General features: G+C 35.0%; 1 protein-coding gene across 2 annotated transcripts in view; it reads right to left on the bottom strand.

Moving 5' to 3' along the window:
* CSMD3 (CUB and Sushi multiple domains 3) overlaps positions 1-21,963 on the bottom strand; it is an 879,736-nt gene that overhangs the window by 225,353 nt on the left and 632,420 nt on the right. For both annotated transcript variants that reach the window (XM_081111575.1, XM_081111574.1), the window contains 3 exons: positions 14,618-14,809; positions 8,780-8,918; positions 4,406-4,593 (listed from right to left, as the gene is read on the bottom strand). In XM_081111575.1, coding sequence (XP_080967701.1) covers positions 4,406-4,593; positions 8,780-8,918; positions 14,618-14,809 — 519 coding nt within the window. The remainder of the gene's footprint in view (positions 1-4,405; positions 4,594-8,779; positions 8,919-14,617; positions 14,810-21,963) is intronic.

Below are 21,963 nucleotides of genomic sequence, written 5' to 3' on the forward strand. Positions count from 1 at the left end.
AAATGTATATTTTTTGTATTCATAAAAGCTTGCAAAGTTTAAATTACTTTAACATTTATAAGAAATGATGAGAAATGTGTATTTTAGGAAGAGCACTATGTAAGATTTCTACCAAATCAACAAAAGAGGGGATGTTGGAACCAAATACTTCAATGATTTCAAAAGATTATCAGAGTAATGAAGGCCACTTTCTTCCTTCTTTCTTTCCAGTGAATACTTTAAAGCCCATTGCCCAGCCAACTCTGGAAATAGAGCAGTGGACAATCAGAAAATATTCTAGTCCTCATGACACTTGCAGTCTATTGAGAATTATATTAAATACTTGTAATTGTGCTGAGTATGCAAAGGGGAGGCATTCAGGAATTTACCTGAAGAACTGACATGTAAACTGAAGATTAAGAAAGCTGAGTTGACTAGGTCTCAGAGCGATGAGAGTCATGAAGGGGAGAAAGTGTACTGGAGTGTGCAAGTCGAATAAACCCAATTCCTGAGTTTCAATCCAAAGCTAAAACACTTGATCTCCCATGAGTGTATGGGCCTGTGCAGGTGCATGCATGCGTGTGTATGCACGCGCACACACACACACACACACACTCTTTGCACGGCATCTATTATATTTAGACTTTCCTATAAAAATGATTTCCCAATCCAATAAACTATTTTTCTTCCCAGATAAAATATCCACACAGCACTGTTTTCAGATAAGAACCAGCAGGCTGAATAGTGAATTTAGTCACTAAGAATGGGGCTTTAGTCTTGGAGGGTTGGTTTACTTATTTTAAAGAATAAAACCTCACATTGAGTCTTTTTTAAACAAGCAGAAAAGCACAACATAATTTTTAGGCAGAACAGCAGCCTAGCATTTATAGCCCTCCTTCATGAAACTGAGTTAAATCCCTTGAGGGAAAGGGAAGGATTGAAATTACTGTTTAAAAGGATTAATTTCCTTGACAGGCCTAAGGACCAGTGGGCGGGGGGGGGGGGGGGGGGGGGGGGGCTCAGGCCTGAGAGGCAGCCAGGGCTTGCAAGGGCTGAGCCTCATGCATCGGCCCTCTAGTTTTGTTATAATAATATAGTATCACTACTATATGAGTAACATTTATATATATATAATACAATTATACATTTTAAGACACATTTATTAATATTATGTCTAAATGCTCTTAATATCAGAGTACTGTTTAAACTCTAAATATTTATTCAACTGAAAATTTGTTAATATTGTGCTGCATTGAAATTACAAGGAAATAAATGGAGACTAGTCTTGACTTAAACTCTTTGGGGACATTGCTTTCAAATCAGTGAAATATCTTCCCCTCACCCCACACTTCTACTTCTCTGCTCCAGTTTACGCTTGTCTACAACGTTAGAGCATTTCTATCATTTGCTTTATAAACATAAAGTGGTATTTCTTTCAGAATCCATATTAGGCTTGTGTTTCTGTGATGTTCCGATATAGCAGTCATTCGTTATTCAAATACTTTGTATAACTATGATGTAGTTGCACACAAACAAAAATAAGATTCAGTGTCTGTCTTCAGGGGGAAGGGAATATAGACATGAACACAAGAAATGGTAATTAGATTCTGGTATGAGCTGTAATAGAGGTAGGTGCTGGACCTATGGCTTTTTACTTAAAGGCCTACTATGAGCATTATTTAGAGTGAGTCAGGACTTAGAAGCTTTACATTTTCAGTGCTAACAGAAATCAACAGGTTTAAGTCAAGGTATATGATGTATTACAAATGACAATGGAAACAATTTATCCAGGGCCTCCATATATATGTCAGTTCATTTTGAGGGGTGTACAGTTTATCTTGAAAATCCTGAGGTTTTTGTCTTTCTGTGCCAGATTAAACATGAGGGCCATTTCATTAACTTTAAAAAACTAGTCAGTTGCCAAAACCGGTTTGGCTCAGTGGATAGAGCGTCGGCCTGCGGACTGAAGGGTCCCAGGTTCGATTCTGGTCAAGGGCATGTACCTGGGTTGCGGGCACATCCCCAGTGGGAGATGTGCAGGAGGCGGCTGATCGATGTTTCTCTCTCATCGATGTTTCTGACTCTCTATCTCTCTCCCTTCCTCTCTGTAAAAAATCAATAAAATATATTTAAAAAAACAAAACAAAAAAAACAAGTCAGTTAAACAGGTAACGATGTTTTGAAATAAAGTTTGGAAATAGGGAAACTGATAAGACAGACGCTGGAGACCCTGAAGTGGGGAATGTAATTTTCCCAGGAATGAGCATTTTGAGGACCAGCCCAGAAAATTAATTAAATTGGATTGGGGTTCATTGGTTGATCTCTTCTCCCCCCTCTACCCTCCCCTGCCTTCCTCTGAGGTTTTACAGTCTGTCTGATGCTTCTATGTCTCTGGGTTTATTTTTGTTCATCAGTTTATGTTGGTGCTTAGATTCCACATATGAATGAGATGATGTGATACTTATCTTTCTCTGACTGGCTTATTTTGCTTAGCATAATGCTCTCTAGGTTCGTCCATGCTGTTGCAAATGGTAAGAATTATTTCTTTCTTATAACTGGATAGTATTCCATTGTGCAGATGTTTTTAATCCATTGTTTTTTAATCCACTCATCTGCTGATGGGCATTTAGGCTGTTTCCAAATCTTAGCTATTGCAATTTCTGCTGTTATGAACATAGGGGTGCATATATTCTTTCTGATGGGTGTTTCTGATTTCTTGGGATATATTCCTATAAGTGGGATCACAGGGTCAAATGGTAGTTCCATGTTAACCCAAGGACACAGACAGTGGGTGGTGAAGGCTTGGGGGGTAGAGGAGTGGGAGAGGGCAATGCCGGGGGGAGAAGGGCAATATGTCATACTTTCAACAAAAAAGATTTATTTAAAAATAGACCTGAAGCACTAAATAAAAATACATATTTTTATATCTGCAATTCATTATTATACAGGGTATCCCAAAAATAAAAAGTTGTTATACACTTTAACAACTGATAGCTCAATTTTGAAAATGAAATGTATTTTAATAAACACTGCCTTTATAATTATTCATAGTGTGTATATACATTGTTTGGGACACCCTATAGTTTAAATTTAATATTAATTTATGATTTTTAAGCTTTATTTGTTATCAAAGATTACAGTAACTGTAAAAAATAGGCACTGCCTTTTAGGTATAAGTCTTGAATCCTTATATTTAGTGTAAATGAATGCCCTGGTAGAGGATGTAAATGCATGGAGTTATTTCAAAAGAAATATTGTGATCTCTTTAAAACACAGTTCATTTATTCAAAGCTCTATTAACTAAAAAAATATGTATTCTCTGGTGGATTTCTGATCATTGCACCTAATGAAGTAAATGCTGGTGCACATACAGAGAACAGATACAAAGAACAGATTGGTGGTTGCTAAAATTCAGTGTCAGGGGTGGGTGAAATAGATAAAGGTGATCAAAAGATACAAATTTCCAGTTATAAGATAAATAAGTCCTGGAGATGTAATGTACAGCATGGTGACTACAGTTAACAATACTAAATTATGTATATGTGAACGTTGCTAAGAGAATAGATCTTAAAAGTTCTCATCCAAGAAAAAAATTGTAATTGTGTAGTGATGGACACTACATAAACTTACTGTGGTAATCATTTCACAACATATACATATATCAAATCATTATGTTGTACATATAAAATTAATAAAATATCATGGGTCAATTATATCTTAAAACATATCTGGAGTTTCTGAAACACTTTATCTGCTTTTGACAAAATAAATTGGTTAACCTATTCTGAGAGTAATTTGGCAATATGGGTTAGATTGATTATGGAATTAGATTAGCCTTTGATTCTATAATCCCATTAGAAAGACACTCACATATTACTGAAAAAAGCATATAAACCAATTTAAAATATAAAATATGTTTATAGGCATCCATAGGCATTGTAACATTAATTCATTTAAAAACGTGCAGAGATATTCTAAAATATAATTATCACAATATTTTATTATCCCTATTCTGAATATTGACATATTTAAACATCTTTAGGCATTTTTTGGAACATAATTATCTCTATAATTTGTTCACTTTATCACTGATCATAGTCTCTGAATAAAAGATATTTAAGTGAATATTCAGCTTCCAAAAAAGTAGTTTGTGGGTTTTTTTTTTTATTATTTTGTGGTTTCGGCCAACTCTCAGAGTATACTAATTGTTAATTTGTTTGCTGATACATTTCCTTTGGTAGTAATTAGGGAAATCCTAATTTCCTCCTCACTGATAGGAAAAGTCAGAGTTCTTTTATGAGATGAACTGTAAGTAGCCTGCGCTGAGAAATGCACAGATAACCACTGACAATGGCCACTGCAGAGTTATCCTCCTGTAGAAAATACAAGTGAAACCATGATGCTGAAATCAAATGTTCACACTTACCTTTATATTCTAAATGAAATCCAGTGTAACTCACAGACCCATCACTCCGAAAAGCCAAATGCATGGTATTGGAGCTGCTTTCTATTCTCTCTGGTAACTTGCTATCTTGAAAACTTCCAATTAGCGGGCTATTGCTGTCTGGCCCATCGTGTATATAGAGGAAGTCATAGTTTGGTTCTATGCTGAAACTAAAAAAAAAAAAAATAGAGTGAGAGAGAAGGACATGGAGTTGCTATTACTAAGATATATATGTATATATAGTAATACAGTCAATATCTTTAAAAATAACACCAGACCCTGTCAAAATAAGTTAATTGGAAATTTTGCCTGGCAAAAACACACTAAATATGAATATCAAATCAACAGTGAAAAACAGAAAAGACATCTTAATATTTTCAAATATTTCTAAGTTAGCTTTGTGACTACAGGGAATGCAAATGATTGTAAGGCAAACAGTTTTAGCTGATGAAAGGGTATAGGTTTTGGAACCAGAGATGCAGGTTCAAGCTTTGCTTCTGTCCTTGTTAACCTATACAACCTTATGTAAGTTACTTTATATCAGTAAAATGTGGAGGGCAATATCTACTTTATTTAATTTAGATATTTTGCTTCAAAAAATGAAACTTCTTTTTTTCTTTATCAGTGATACTATTTGCCCTAAATTTCAAAATTTATAAGCAGCTTTGCTGTTTTAAAAGTCAACTCCATATGTCATATTCAAATAAAAGTTTGAGATACAAATTTGCATTTAAATTACACAAATGAAGCACTGTACATTGCATTAGGTATAACTTTTCTTAAAATAAATATATTGTATTGTTTTAGAACTTAATATAGGAGAAATCAAACCAATCAACTATTTGTCAAAATTAAATAACGTGCTAATAAAGACATTTTAACATGTAAATTATTCCAATTATTTTAATATTGCAAATTTGCATATTAAATTTTCTCAAGAAGTCTTCAAAAGTATGAACATTGTCCCACAATGACTATAGAGCCCACATGTTTAGAAGACAGAAGATATGTACTCTCCTGGAACACTGGAGAGTACATTCTAGAACAGGGGTGGACAAACTTTTTGACTCGAGGGCCACAATGGGTTCTTAAACTGGACCGGAGGGCCGGAACAAAAGCATGGATGGAGTGTTTGTGTGCACTAATATAAATTCAGAGTAAACATCATTACATAAAAGGGTACGGTCTTTTTTTTCAATAGTTTTATTCATTTCAAACGGGCCGGATCTGGCCCGTGGGCCGTAGTTTGCCCACGGCTGTTCTAGAACCATTTGTCTCTCTCTTAGCTCATATTGTGGCGGAGAAAAAATGGACTTAATTGGGTCGTTAAGAAAAGCCAATAAGTTTATGACAATACCAGTAAAGCTTGCCACTGTTGAACATTCATCAGTGGAGAAACTATTTTTACAAGTTTTATCATCTTTGAATCTAAATAAGAAACTTAGGTGGGAGATATTTCCAAATATACTGGATTTATAGAAGGTAAGTTTACAAATCAATTCTAATCCTTTCTGTATGCATGTATAAGAAAGAGGAATCCAACTAGCTTACTTCTGCATAAGTAGTGGTGAAGAAAGACTGGGATAATTAGAGGTTCCCAACCTTTCCACATATAAGGGAACCTGTAACATAAGATAATTGGGGCACCACCGCATTGCTATATTTTGTTTTTATTTATTCATTAGCTTCACAAGTCTAATTCAACTAATGGCTCAAAACCTTTAAGTAAATAGGTCTAAATTTTGGTAAATTTTGTATAATAAAGCAGAAAATGGAGACGAGGGCCTTATTTTATTGCTTACTACCCTTGTTCTGGGGTAAAACACAACCTTTCTGAACTTCATCTCTTTCAACATTAAGATTTCATGAGGCCCTAGCTGGTTTAGCTCAGTGGATAGAGCATTGGCCTGCGGACTGAAGGGTCCTGGGTTCAATTCTGGCCAAGGGCACATGCCTGGGGTTGTGGGCTCAATCCCTAGTAAGAGGTGTGCAGGAAGCAGCCAATCAATGATCCTTTCTCATCACTGATGTTTCTATCTCTCTTTCCCTCTCCCTTCCTCTCTGAAATCAGTAATATATATGAATGATTTCATGAGAATTGCAACTTCCTTGTCTAGCTCACTGTTGGGAGAATCACTTGAAACAACTGCTTTGTAAATGACATATTATAGTGGCGTGTATTATCCTTGAAGGCCAAAAGCCCATTTAAGAATGGATTGCAGTACTTTTCTTTTTAATTTCTAGCTTGGGGTTAAATAAAAACTTCAAAATAATGATTTGTAACTTCTTTGAAAATGAAAATAAAACAAGAACAGTTTTGTTGTTTTTGTAGGAAATCTCCAAATCTTAACTATAATGATTATTTTTCCTGGAACACTGGAGACTACATTCTAGTCATACATTGATTTTACAAGGCACTTTCATAAATATTAACTTGGTTTTATCAATAATCCTGTGGTATAGGGGAAGGGATTATCATTTTCCTTTTCCCAATGACTATACTAAGAACATCAGTAGTTTCCTTAAGGTCACATAATATATAACAGCTGGAAATCAAATTTAGGTCATGCACTTCCTGTAAAAAAGCCTTCTCCCACTCATTTTAATTAGAATAATTTTTATAAGTAAACTAAGTCTTATATTATAAATTTTCATTCTGAATACCTGTACTGCTATTTCTTTGACTGTGAAAATGGGAACAATAACAATACTTACCTCAGGGAGTTTCCCTATAGCTGGGTGCTGGCATAACACTAACATCATCATCATTGTTTCTTTGTTACCAATGAACAATGTATCACTAAAAATTATAGAACTAAAAATTCTATACATTTACAATGTTTTCAAATATTCATGAATTTAAACTATCTTTAATTTTTTTTAAACCTAGCTCTGATATATTAGAAAATGCATAGTTAAAGTTGCTATTTTACATAACTACAAAGCAGGATTAACACACTAGCAGAAGGAGGAGTAGTGTTAATAGAGCCCCTGTACATCAGTCTTGAACACTGAAGATTAGTAACATTTCTGCTTAGGACGTTTTGGACTTGCTGATACCTAATATTCCCATTGAAATGTTAAGGGGGAGGGTTAGGCCAGGTTTTGTGATCACAGTTATTAACTCCATGTGAGAAAACAGAAGCTCATTCAAATAACTTATCCTGGTAACACAAATGACAGTGACAGTGGTAGAGCCCAGGTTCAAACTCAGCTGCCTCCTTTCTCACACAAGAAGCTACATTCTCCACTGCTTCAGTACTAAGCTAACCCTGTGACTCATTACAGGGATAAACAACTATTGTGAGTGTTAAAACACTCCCTTGTAAAATTCTGTCATGAGACAATTCTGCCCGGGCGGCGTGGCTCAGTGGTTGAATGCCAACCTATGAACCAGGAGGTTACGGTTGGCTCCATGACCGGTCTGGGCACATGCCCAGGTTGCAGGCCTGATCCCAGTGTGGGGCATGCAGGAGGCAGCTGATCAATGATTCTCTCCCATCATTGATGTTTCTCTCTCTCTCTCTCCCACTTCTTTCCTCTCTGAAATCAATTAAAATATATTTTTTTTTAAGAAAAGAGACAATTCTGCTGAGAAATATGGAGAAGATCGGAAAATTCTTTGTTAGGTTGATTTAATGAGACCTCCAGAAAGGGTGGTAAGCAGACTATCTGTCTTCCCACGCCCAGTGGTGCCTCTGCACACATGGACATTTAGATGCTGCAGAAGGGAGGGAAAAAATTCTTGAAGTACTGACGTTTTCATCATGAAGTTTAGGAAAAACTGAAGTTTTGAAGCAGTGATGGCAAGAGATGGGAGGGAGAAAAGGTTATAAAGAGATCGCATTTCACGAGGGTCAATAAACCACTCGACCTTGAACACATTTCCTCTACGCTGGAATCTGGGGAAGATGCTCACCCTCTAGCCTTCTGAACTGCATTGGCATCTCTGCCATGATACAGGGCTTTGTAAAATGTTGATTGCAAAGTAGTGTTGCAATTAGTTAGTAATAATAAAAATGTCATGTATAGAAATAAAATTTGCCTAAGCAGATGCTAAAGAAAATGACAGGAAGATTATATATATATATATATATATATATATATATATATATATATATATATATAATATTATGTTTTACAGAGAGGAAGGGAGAGGGATAGAGAGTTAGAAACATTGATGAGAAACACCGATCAGCTGCCTCCTGCACGCCCCCTCCTGGGGATCAAACCCGCAACCAAGGTGCATGCCCTTGACCAGAATTGAAACCGGGACCCTTCAGTCCAAGGGCCGATGCTCTATCCACTGAGCCCAACTGGTCAGGGTGACAAATGTGGAAACGTATGGGCACTCACCTGATAAAGGCCAAGGAGATGACATAGTCTGTGTTGACAGTGATGGTCCAGTCGCAGTCCCTGCTGTGGGGATACGGATGAGGGAAGTTTGGCGAGAGAATAAAGCCTGAAGATCCTGTTAAATTGCCTCCACAGGGTGCTTTAAATGAACAAAGAAAATCCCTTAAGTGGTTAATAAAATTTACTAGCTATCAATATTTGTAAAAGCAGTTTTTTAAAAAGGCTTAGGAAGTTTTGAACAGATCTGACTTTTTGATAGCGCTTAATGCTTGGATATTGCATTGTCTTTCAAGAAAAAAACACTTAAATAGTAAATACACACATTCATGGATATATTGGATTTAGCTCCTTTTACTGACTTCAAAAGATAAGAAAAATTACATATGGACTTAAGTTCCTTTCTATTTTTTTATGTATGAAAAAGCATTGAGAAAAGGGATAAAGATGGTTTCCCCATTGCTACTAAAAAAAAAAAAAAATTGAAGGTTACTATGTAAGTTAGAAACAAAGTAAATCAAAACCTCTAATAATAAGTGGAATACTAGGATGTATGATATCTGGCACATTTTTACATCCTCCCATTACCTTTCTATATATTTATGAAGGAAGAGCCTTTGATATAGTTAATGAGTGAGAATGGATAATTACCTGAGAACCTACAGCACTTTACAATAAAAGACTCTTATATTGAGTGTTAGGATATTCCTAAATTCTAGTTGCCTAACTTGCTAATGAAATGGACAAGCTGCTGCAATTATTATCTCAGCCCCAAACAAAGGTTTCTTTAATACTTCAGTGGACAGGCTCAAAAAGTTCTTAGTGAAGTTCAGAGAACAGATTCTTTAGAAGATTACTGTTGAGGTCTATTAAACACAACTTATGATCAGAAATATATATCTATAGATAGATAGATATACAGAGTTAGCAGCTTCAGAAAAATAGAGAAAAAAAAGATATGAAGGTCCCTGGTGGTGAAGTGGGATTATAAATAAAGAGAGAGAGAGAGAGAGAGAGAGAGAGAGAGAGAGAGAGAGAGAGAGAGTCTCATGATATCTCCTACACACGATCAGCACATCAGCATTCTTCTCTTAAAATTATAGTTTTCTCAGGTACATTTTACCATTCAGTTATAAGGTATTCTTGATTCTATGACAGTATAAAACTCTTTTGGGAAGGAGGAAAATTCTGGTTCTCTCTGGTAACATTTCAGATCTCTGTTCTTTTGCCTGAGTCTAGATATGCAAATTTATCAATAAAATTGTCATCTAAATTACGGATGTCCACCATATCCTTTCTCCATGTCCCTGGATACCCTTGCCTTGGTGCTTCAGTCATCGTAGGTTACTTCAGCTCCTACTCAATGGAGAATAAATATTTTTACTTATCACCTGTGTATTTTTGAGGTATAATACGCCCAAATGCTTACTGGTTATCTCTACCTGATAGCCTATAGGTACATCAAACACAAAATATCCAATATACCCAAACCTCAACTCAAATTTGCTTCTCCTTTTGCATCCCTATGTTGTTTGATTAGCACTATCATCTCCCCTAACTAGAGATGTGACATTCTTCCCTTCCCTTCACTGCATACCTGTGTCCAGTCCATCAACAAGCATTGCCAGGACTCCACCTCACTGATCCTCGTGGATACTTTTCAACCCATCTCTTCTTTCTTTGCCTGCTACCATATTGCTAGATCTGACCTTTTTATCTGCCACCTGAATTATGGCATGGCTTCTTGTTTCCCATGCCTCTAAAATTCTCCAAGTCATCTTTGCCCTATTAAAAATATCTAATCATACTATGCCCATGCATAAAATTCTACAGTTGTTTCACAAGGCCTAACAGATAATGTCTCCTCTAAAGCAGTTTTCATAACCCAACCTCTCCAACCTTTCCAATTGATTCATTCACCACTCTAAGCATAAAAATATCATCAGGATGCACATAGTTCTGAGTACTTCCTTGCCTTTGCCCACACTATTTGTTTTCCCTTCTATATTTAGATAGCCCCTACTTACATTTCACGATTCATTCTGTCTCTAGGAAGTTTTACAGAAATTTCCAACCTAGGCTCTGCTTAAATAGTCTCCAACTCACTTTGGTATCCATAGCAACCTCTGCCTAGCTCCATTATTTCCATTACCATATTTTATTTAAAGATCCCTTTCAAATGTCTGAATCCACCAGTCATCTATTAGATAAAGACTGTGTCTTACATGTGACTTTATACCTGGGATTCAGCATATAGCATACATTCCATACATGTTTGTGGAATTGCTAGTGGCTCTTTGTATTGATTTTGAAGATAGTTAAGACAACCACAGATGGATGTACAAATCTAATCTGTAGCTATGCATTTTGACAAAAATAATAGCATGTTTTGCTTTGAAACTTCTAAATTTGAAAAAAAATAGAAAATATGTGTCATAATGGCAGATATTTGTATGTATATATGCATAAAAGACAGAAATGGCAGCAAAATGTTCTATGTGTTTCTTTTCACATGTAAAGTGTTAGGATTACACATAATTTGCAGAAGTGTGATAGAGTATTGTTTGCTTCAATTTTCCTTATTTTTCAGAGGAAGCAGAAATTTTATACACATGTACACACTCATATATACACTTATGTATGTGTATCCTTTTTCATAAAATATACAGAAAAATTACATATATTTTAAGTATCTTACTGGATATATTCCATGATTATATTGTGTTACTATTTATTTATTTATGTATTTATTTATTTATTTTTAATCCTCACCCCAGGAGAGAGGATATTTTTTTCCATTGGCCTTTTTAGAGAGAGTAGAAGGGAAAAGGAGTGGAAGAGAAAGAGAGAGAGACATTGATGTGAGAGAGATACATCAATTGGTTGCCTCCCACTTGTGCCCAAAGATTGAATATATAACCGAAGTGTGTGCCCTTGACTGGGAATTGAACATGACCCTTCAGTTTGTGGGCCAATGCTCTAGCCACTGAGAAAACTGGCCAGGACCCATGACTATATTATTATTTTGGTATAAGATCCCCTAAAAATTACTTTGATTCTATTATTTAAATTATTTATCAAGGTTTTCCTGATATATTTTATTACTGTTAATTGATTTCAAAAATCTACAAAAGACATCGAGGTTATTAAAGACATTATGTGACATTTGTATATCCAAACACTCAGTGAGTAAAGACTATTCTCTTTGCCTTAAATATAGTAAATTTTAATACCATTTGGGAAATGCATATTTGTTTTAATGCATCATAAAGCATTCAGAATAAGATTCTCCTTAAGTCAAATAGATTTATGGATTAAATTTTCAGTTAGGTTCCATGAAATTCTGACATTAATAATTTGTTCTGAGGGTAGTTTCTTGTGAGGCAGTTAGTTATAAGGGGATCTGTTAATAACTATTTTAAAATTGTCTTAATGTTTCCACCCTTCAGTTTTATTTGCATCTACTCTCTACCTCAGCAGCCCACCCACACCAATGTCTTTGTTATTTACCTTCATATTGAGTGCCGCTAGTTTCCCTCTGGCAATGTCAGAGTAATCTTCACACAGTCAATTTTGTTGGAATGAATTCTATTGTCTCTTAAAGATGACGTCCTTCTGTTTGTCACTTGCTATGAGGCTAACTACTTCTACATGAAAGCAAAATGCATGCTCCAGGCTCTAAAATGTAGACTTACGGAATTCTAAAAAGTTCAGGGTTTAATCTTTGGCACTGAGTTTCCAATCATGCAGTTTTTTTCTTATCAGTTTCAGAGGTCAAACTTTCTACAGCCTTAGCAATTTTTCAGGCATTTTATTTTTAGGTTATTTTCTTCCTCACAGAAGCTCTGATGCATCTCTTCTCCTCAAGCTGTCTTTTCCTACCAAAAAATAATACCCAGCACCATAATCCATACAAAAACTTCCCACAGCAGTTTAAGTATGATTTAGTGTTCAACTTTCTTTTTCTCTAGAATTAGGACTTGCTAAAATCTTGTCTGCAAATGAAATTTTTTAACAGCCTATCTCAAAACTCCTTTCTTTTGTATTTTAGTCTGTACTGAAATTTCAGTAAAAAGCTGTGCAATATTTTAGAATTCTAAACATAAAACATATATGAGTCCTCCTAGTAATTCTAGTAATCAACACCCTAACAAAGTCTAAGAATCACAATGAAGCAAGAAGTTCTACAGTAAGTTTGTTTTTCTATTATTCCTCATTTACACAGATTCTCTCTAAAAGGACTCAGTTAAATTCTAATTGGAATGTGGCATTTTTAATTTAATCAGAATATTTTTAGGTTAACTGAGGAATACACAAACAAAAACAATTATATCAGTCTTCTTTTCTTTCAAAATATTTCTTAATTTTATCAAATTGATATTTAATATTTAAATCATCAAATATCAATTAATTTATATTTCCATAATTTAAACTCATAAAAGCTTTTCCTTGCTTTTATGAGTTTAAATTATGGAAATATAAATTAATTGATATTTGATGATTTAAAATTGTGCAGAGATACATACAGAAGTGTAAGAGCGAATAATAAAGTATAGAGGGAGATACAGGATTTCAAGCTATGCCCTTATTTTGTGCCTTTAAAAAATCTCATTTTTAAAAATGATTTTCCTTTGCTATCTGCTATATTTTCTAGAACTGTCTACTTAATCCCTGGCTGTTTTGAGCTATTGAATGCATTTTGTTTTGTGCATAATTGCTCTTGAAGTGCCAACATATAAAATACAAAAAAAATGTGATGGGGTAAAATAAATCTAAATAATTGAGTCCTTGAATTTGTTCACGTCTGACTGAGGTACAAAATGCTCATTTCCTATTACCATGTGAGTTAAAAAAATCTGTGTAAGATGATTATTTAAGTGTATTTATGAGTTGGATATAAGAAAAATAAACGCTTTTTCTCCTAATTGTGCTGAATTTGCTTGTGCTGAATATTATAAGAAATACAATAATAAATAAGCTATGGAACCTTCTCTCAAGTTGCTTATAGTGCAAGAAGGAGAATATGTAAAGAAATAAGATTTTGAGTACAGAGAACATACTTTGCTCAAAATGTATTATAAATTGAAGATGACACTAATTCTAAAATATTTAAGCTAAAAGGTTTGAGATTATAGTTTAATGTAAAAAAGTTAACGATGAGATTGTGAAAAGAAGATGAGATAGCAGGTTTTCTCACTATTTTTATTGCAAAGGTGGTACATCCTTCTAACTTTTTCTCAGATCCAGTAGAAAAGTAATATGTAACTTAATATTCTGGAGTGTAACTTGAGGATTCGAGAACAGAGCATAGAGACTGAAGGCAGAGATTTGGAAGTATGAACAAAGCAGCTACAAATCCTTAGATCATCAAATTCAAAACTAATATTCTTTTAGAATACATGAACTGAATAAAAAGTCAAAGCTTTGAAAGTCAAGCATAAGTTCCAATAAAATGTTCTTTCTTAGAAGAAATAACCATTGAAGAGGTAAGATCAATATGGGCCATTTAAAATGTAGACTCTCAATCACTCTTTAAATATTAAAAGCAGTGGATAACTGCATTTATATAGTAGAGATCAGGGTTTTTCAAGAGCTTCAATTCTTAACTTGGATCTTAGAACCATTGAAAATCTAATAAAATGATGGACCTGCCCCTCAGGGGAAAATAATTATCATTTAAATAGGATCATTGTACATTTTTTGGAGGTTCATTGACCTGTGAAATCATAGACTCTTATATATAACCAATTCTAGAATATTGTTCTTACTTAATGATACTAATGCCCATTTATAACCATTTTTTAAGCTTGCATAAAATTTTAATTGTTCTTTAATTCATACCTATACAGACTGGTGGGCTGGGCTGCCAGAAGTATCGATTTTCTACCTGAATGCAGGTTATTCTTTCCTCTCCTTGAAGCTCATATCCTGGGTCACATTGAAAGACAACAGTGTCCCCAGGTTCTCGTCCATCCCCATTTCGAGTTCCATTCATGGGAACACCCGGATCACGACATGCAGTGGCAACAGAACCTATCAAAAGACAGCAACAAACCTTTAGTTTTGATGGTATCATAATCAAGTCTGAATTTCCAGGAAGTACAGTTTAGTACCTTCCATATAGCTATGTGCTTTTGGAAATTAACTTTAAAAAATAATTCAGCCTTTTTCATGCCTGCACAATACATACTTTAAAATATTTTTGTTAAGTAACTTGTGTGTTAAATTTGAAGGGACATGGCATTCCAGTAGCTAAATAATAGATTTACTCAAAATTATTAGACGCTCTGTGAAAGACACTATAAAGAGTTTGAAAAGAAAGATACAGGCTGGGAAAACATGTTTGCATGAAATATACTTCACAAAGTACTCGTATCTAAAATAAATAAAGAACTCTTGAAACTCAGCTATGAGAAAGATAAAATGCAGAAGAAATAATAAAAAAATGAAAAAACAACAATCCAGTTACAAAATAAGCAAAAAACATTTCAATGAAGAGGATTCCAGATGGCACATGAAAAGATGTTCAACATCATTAGCCATTAGGGAAATGCAAATTAAAATCACAATGAGCTATCACTACATACCTATCAGATTGGCTAAAGTAAAAAAAAAAAAAAATAGATAATACCAAATGCTGGCAAAATTCTGGCGAACATTGTTTTACTTATACATTGCTGGTGGCCATGTAAAATGGTACAGCCACTCTGAAAAGAAGTATGGCAGTGTCTTGCAAAATTAAACATGTGTTTACCATACAACCCAATAATTGCACATTTACCCTAGACAAATAAAAACTATGTTCACATAAAAACATAAACACGGCAGTTCATAGCAGCTTTATTTATAGTAGTTGAAAACTAGGAACAACCCAAATGCCTTTCAAAGGGTGAATAATTAAACTAACTGTGGGAAATTCATACTGATATTATACAACGAGGTGGGCAAAAGTAGGTTTCCAGTTGAGAGTACACAAAACAGCTTACTTTTGTATTATTATTTTTAATTAATCATTGTGTGTTCCATATGAACAACTATAAACTTACTTTTGCCCACCCCTGTATTACTCAGCAATAAAAAAGAATGATGAGGAAACTAAGATGGCGGCATAGGTAAACACCGGGAAATTGCTGCCTCCCACAACAACTTCAAAAATAAAATGAAAAGACAAAACGGACATCATCCGGAACTACAGGAAGGCTGGCCGAGTGGAAATTCTACAACTAGAAGGAAAGAGCAAAGCACACAGACCCAGAGGAGCTGCGGAAATAAAGTGCAGAGGTACGGAGGCTCCCGCGCGGAAAGGGGCTGGTATCTGAGGACGCGGCTGTCTTTTTGAATCAGGAGGGAGTCACAAGCTCCCGATTGCTCTGAACTCCAGTTCCGGGAAGTCTCTGGGGACCCAGGACTCATACGGGGAGAAACTGGACTGTCTGGCAGCAGGCAGAACTCTGAACTTGAGGGCGGCTTTCCCTCAGAGGTGCTTGCAGCAATTATCGGGACACTGAGATGCACGGCCCCTTAGGGCAGGGCGGAGGACCAGCCATAGCTGCTTGCTCCACCCTTTGATTCCCTGATTCCCGCCCCACCCAGGCTGCAGCAGAGGCTTTTGCATATGAATGCCCTGGCCCTTTGCAACCTGCAAAGTACCTAACAAATTGCAGCTGGGCCAGACAGACCCAGAACTTCCAAGAGAAGGCCCAAGGCCCCATAGCAGCTTGCATTGCTTTATAGCTGGGCCTCATCAGGGCACCTCCAAACTCCAAAAAAGGAAGGGGAATCTGCAGTTCTCTTCGTAGCTCCTGCCTTGTAACCTCAGGAAGAGGCTAAATTAGCACCTCCTTAGATCCAAAAGCCAGTGTACCCAGTGGTCAGAGGGGAACCATCCAGATTACAATTCCTCAGATCCATAAGGGACACACTCAGGGGGCAGACTCAGTGAGCACCAAAGCCCCACTGAAGCAAGTCTTGCCCCAGAAGGGTGTCTTCAGCACAGAAGTTCTCCCACTGCAGACACAGCCGATTCTCACTGCCAATTGGCCTGGAGGTCAATTCTTCCCAGTGATCCTACAACAATCAAGGCTTAACTACAACAAGACTGTGCACAAAGCCCACAAGGGGGAGCACCAAGAGTGTCCACATCAGGTAACTGGGGAGGCTGAGCCACTGGGCCCTATAGGACACCTAGCACACAAAACCACTCTACCAACACAGGGAAGCATAAACAATGCGGAGACAAAGAAACTGGTCACAAATGACAGAAATGGAGGAAAGCAAATGACTGGATATAGAGTTCAAGGCCACGTTTATAAGGTTTGTCAAGAATTTTATGGAAACCGCCAATAAATTTAGTGAGACCCTGGAGGATATGAAAAAAGACCAACTAGAAATTAAGCATACACTGACTGAAATAAAGAATAATATACAGAGATCCAACAGCAGACAAGATGATCCCAAGAATCAAGTCAAAGATTTGAAATACAAAGAAACAAAAAATACCCAACCGAAAAAGAAAAAAAGAGAAAAGATTCCAAAAATATGAAGATAGTGTATGGAGCCTCTGGGACAACTTCAAGTGTACCAACATCAGAATTATAGGGGTACCAGAAGAAGAGAGAGGGCAAGATATTGAAAACCTATTTGAAGAAATAATGACAGAAAACTTCCCCTACCTGGTGAAAGAAATAGACTTACAAGTCCAGGAAGAGCAGAGAACCCCAAACAAAAGGAACCCAAAGAGGACCACACCAAGACACATCATAATTAAAATGCCAAGAGCAAAAGACAAAGAGAGAATCTTAAAAGCAGCAAGGGAAAGACAGTCAGTTACCTACAAGGGAGTACCCATACGACTGTCAGCTGATTTCTCAACAGAAACCATGCAGGCCAGAAGAGACTGGCAAGAAATATTCAAAGTGATGAATAGCAAGAACCTACAAACAAATTACTTTATCCAGCAAAGCTATCATTCAGAATAGAAGGTCAGATAAAAAGCTTCACAGATAAGAAAAAGCTAAAGGATTTCATCACCACCAAACCAGCATTATATGAAATGCTGAAGGGTATTCTTTAAGAAGAGGAAGAAGAAAAAGGAACTCTTACCATTTGCCACAGCATGGATGGAACTGGAGAGAGGATAAATACCACATGATCTCACTCATTTGTGGAATATAATGAACAACATAAACTGATGAACAAGGACTGATCCAGAGATGGAGAGGCATTGATTGGACTGTCGGGCCTTGGAGGGAAGGTAGGGGAGGGTGGGGGTAAGGGGGAAAGATCAACGAAAGGACTTATATGCAAGCATATAAGCCTAACCAATGGACACGGACAACGAGGGGATGAGGGCATGAGCGGGGGGGGGGGGGGAGGTAGAGGGTAACATGGGGGTAAGGACACATATGTAATATCTTAATCAATAAAAAATATATTAAAATGGAAAAAAAAAGAATGATGGTACGCATGACAATTTGGGTGGAACTGAAGGGAATTAATCTGAGTGAAAAAGACACTACCAAAGGGTTATATACAGTTTCACTTAATCTATGTAACATTCTTGAAATGACAACATTATGGGGTCAGACACAGGTTAGTAGTTATCAGGTATTGTAGGGGCAGAAGATGGAGGGGGATGACTGTGGCTATAAAAGAGTACCATATGAGATTACTGTCATGAACGGTACTGTATCTTGATGTATTGGTGGTGGTCTCACAAGTCTACACAGAGCTAACTAAACACAAACAATTATATGTAAAACTTATAAAATCTAAATAAGATTGGTGGATTGTATGCCAAGTTTATGGTTGTGAGATAGTTGTTATAATAATGCAAAAAGTTGTCATTGGGGTAAGGTGGATGAACAGTATATAGGATCTGTCTTTATTATTTCTTACAATTGCAGGTAAATCTAAAATGATCTAAAAATGTTTTTTAAAAAGTTTAATCATATCAGTAGAGGAGAGAAGTATGAGACCATAGGAAAGTAACCACAGTATTTTCTATACACAGTAAGTGGCACATTTAATTATGGAGTTAGCTCCAATTATTCAGGTTAAAGGAACAAAATATTATTTAGAATTATTACAAAGTAGATTTACCCTAAAGCATATGCCAATTAAGTATCAAGACAAAGAAGCTATTAAAATTTCCATTTAAGCTGTTCTTAAATTATATTTACAAATGTAGGATTCAGCACTTGAACAAATTACTTTTATAAGTTGTGTATTAAAGTAATGAGATAAATTGCTGGATTACAGACACATAACTGATATTCACTCTTTCATTTACTTTCTGACTTAAAATTTTCCAGTTGTGCTAGTCATACAAAGAAGAAACAAGCAGATGCAAATAGAACTGAACATACATCAAATATTTTTTGTATAGTGGTGGTACTAACAGATTCTATTGCATACATTACTATTTTGTAGATAGGGAGATATGTAGACAGAAAGATAGATAGTCAATGGATTAATCAACCTGTTAAATGTTGAACTCATATTAGAGAATATCAAGGGTAGTGAGTTAGGATCTTGATTCCAATTTCCACATGAGTTTGTTCTGTATAATCATCTGTGTTCCTTGGCAGACTATCCATCATGTGTTTTTGTAAAATGCTTTTGTGATAAACTCAGTCATGATGTTTTTCTTGAAGCGCTCTGGGATGGTTTCCACCAAAACTAAAGCTGATATATAGATTGCTTTTGCAATATGTAAGTGGAAAGTGATGTTCTACACACAGATTTACATTTAAGATGCTTTTATTGAAAAGAAGTGACAAAAATGTGAAATGTGCTATTAAACTGAAGTTCAGCTTTTAAATTGAAAAATAAAAATAATATAAAAATATGAGAAAATTTTATTTTTTGAGACTTCCCATGTGCTGAACTATGTGTCTGCAAGAAACTTAAACCTTAATAATTTTCTCAAAAGCAAAAATATACATATAACGAAGTTACAAAAGCATACTGAAAGTAGTCAATGTAATCGTGTCTTAGGTGAATTTGAGGGGGAAATATGTTTTTACTTTTCTGTCAGATTTTCTGTGCTTATATATTTAATGTGAAACCAAGTAGCTATAATAACATGTATAATATGCAAAATGACAGCTAATATATGTAAAAATATGCATTTCCTTTTGGGTTTCATTTATTTGAAGAAAGAGAGGTAGTTGACTCTGTTGTTCCTTTTTCTCTTAATTAATAAACAAATTAGTAGTAAAATTTTAAGACACAAAGGATAATGATAGGGTTTAATGAAAGACCAAAGAAGTCTTTTCTTCTTGCCATTATTTGAATTCTAAAAGCAATTAGTTAAATACACACAGGAACAATTACTTGGTGTAAATACTATTGTCTTATTTTCTTTTTTTATTGAAATTTTGATCAGCATAACTGTTATGTTCTGTGTTTGTGGGTAGACAAAATTGTAATAATTTTAGAGTCAACCATTCTTGTTTTCTGTATCAAATAGAAACTGTTGCCATTGAAAAAAAATAAGTACTAGTAACCATCTAAGGAGCCATGTTATCTCTCCTTGGGAATTAGGAGTGAAATAATCTCACATAATTATATGCATAATTTAAAAAGCAATTATATGATGTTGAAACTTAATAAAGTATTATTCACATGTGTAAACTAGATTAATAATTTTTATTTAATACTTATTTTTCCACATAGGTGGTAATATTATTAATATTACATTTTGATTTGCTTTAATCTGGATAACCTGAGGATGTTTTCAGTTCAAAACAGTACTGAGAATTACAGAATATGAGTGAGTTCTCACCATTGTAACAACTCATTGATATCATAAATACACTTCAAACTTCTCATTTTACATTTGTTTCTATCTAATTTAGAGTATAATTTTATTGGAAATATGCACTTTACCTAATAATAGATTTTACAATCTATATAGGTTGTAAATCTGTATAGGTTTCAACTAAATTATAGATGACAGTTTGAACTATTATTCAGATATAATGATTAAATTACCATCATGGTGACCACAGGCAAATCAACATTCCAGTTTTATTATTGCATCACTTTGTATAACAAAAAAATACATTAAAATCACTTATAAGTTCTTGTGGCTCCTTCCTGTTCAGTAAGTCAACTCTGGTATAAACTTTTTCTTCTTCCTCTTTTTTTTTTTTTTTAACTCAAGACCTTTCAAAGAAGAAAAACCTTGAATTTCATACTGTTGAATAAATGATATTATCAAAAGCTGGAGAAACTAGGTTTTAGACTCTATTATAGTAAGAAAGGAAGGTTGACCAGGTTGTATAAATTTCCTGAATTTTAGCAGCCTCATCTATAAAATTGGCAGAGTAATATTTTACCTGCCTGACTTATCATCAGATAAAATCCTAAAGTTCTATTCTAACAACTGTATTGAATAATTTTTAAGAAATATAAATTCTGAAATAAAAATTTTAAACCAGTATATTTTACTATTCATTGCATAGTTTGTCCGAAGATGAAGTAGTTTTATATATTTTTGCAATATCAGGAGACCAGAAAAGTTGTAGCCCAAATTTGATATTCACAAGGCCTTGCATTCCCTTTCTCATTCTGTATTGACTAAGAAATGACACTATATTCTAGATTTCTATAAGGAAATCAGTTTGGGTAATGCGAATACTTAACCTGGAAGGAAATCCCATCCAGAGTCAAATCAATCAGAAAACATTTGAAATGCAGATGGTAACCTAGAGGTGGATTTCACCCTGGAGAATTTTGACCTTGATTGAGCCCTTGCTTTGTACAAGATCCATCAATTTTATAAAGAATGTTCAACATCATTATGAGGCCTATATTCTGCCAGCTACCCAGTAATGTGGCTATCTTTAGAATTTCATTATGTTTCTAAGGATACACTTAATGATATGGCAAGTCAGGTGAGAGTAAATGGCAGCATGACCGAGTCATTTCCATCAACTCAGGAGGGAAACCAAGCAAAAGGGATGCAAAAGAAACCTCAAAGTCAATGTTGTAATATACTTCCAAGTATACAAGAATCTCTTTCATTAAAGACATGTTTATTAACTTATTTCACCAGAAAACTGTTTACTGACAATGAACCAGGTATTATACATAATATTGGAGATATATTTTAATATGAGAAAACATCTCCCTACTTTCATTATTATGCTCCAACTAGTGGGGGTAAAATTACTGATATA

Source organism: Myotis nattereri (genome assembly GCF_964212035.1).
Source record: "Myotis nattereri genome assembly, chromosome: 17".
In the NCBI taxonomy this organism is placed as follows: domain Eukaryota; kingdom Metazoa; phylum Chordata; class Mammalia; order Chiroptera; family Vespertilionidae; genus Myotis; species Myotis nattereri.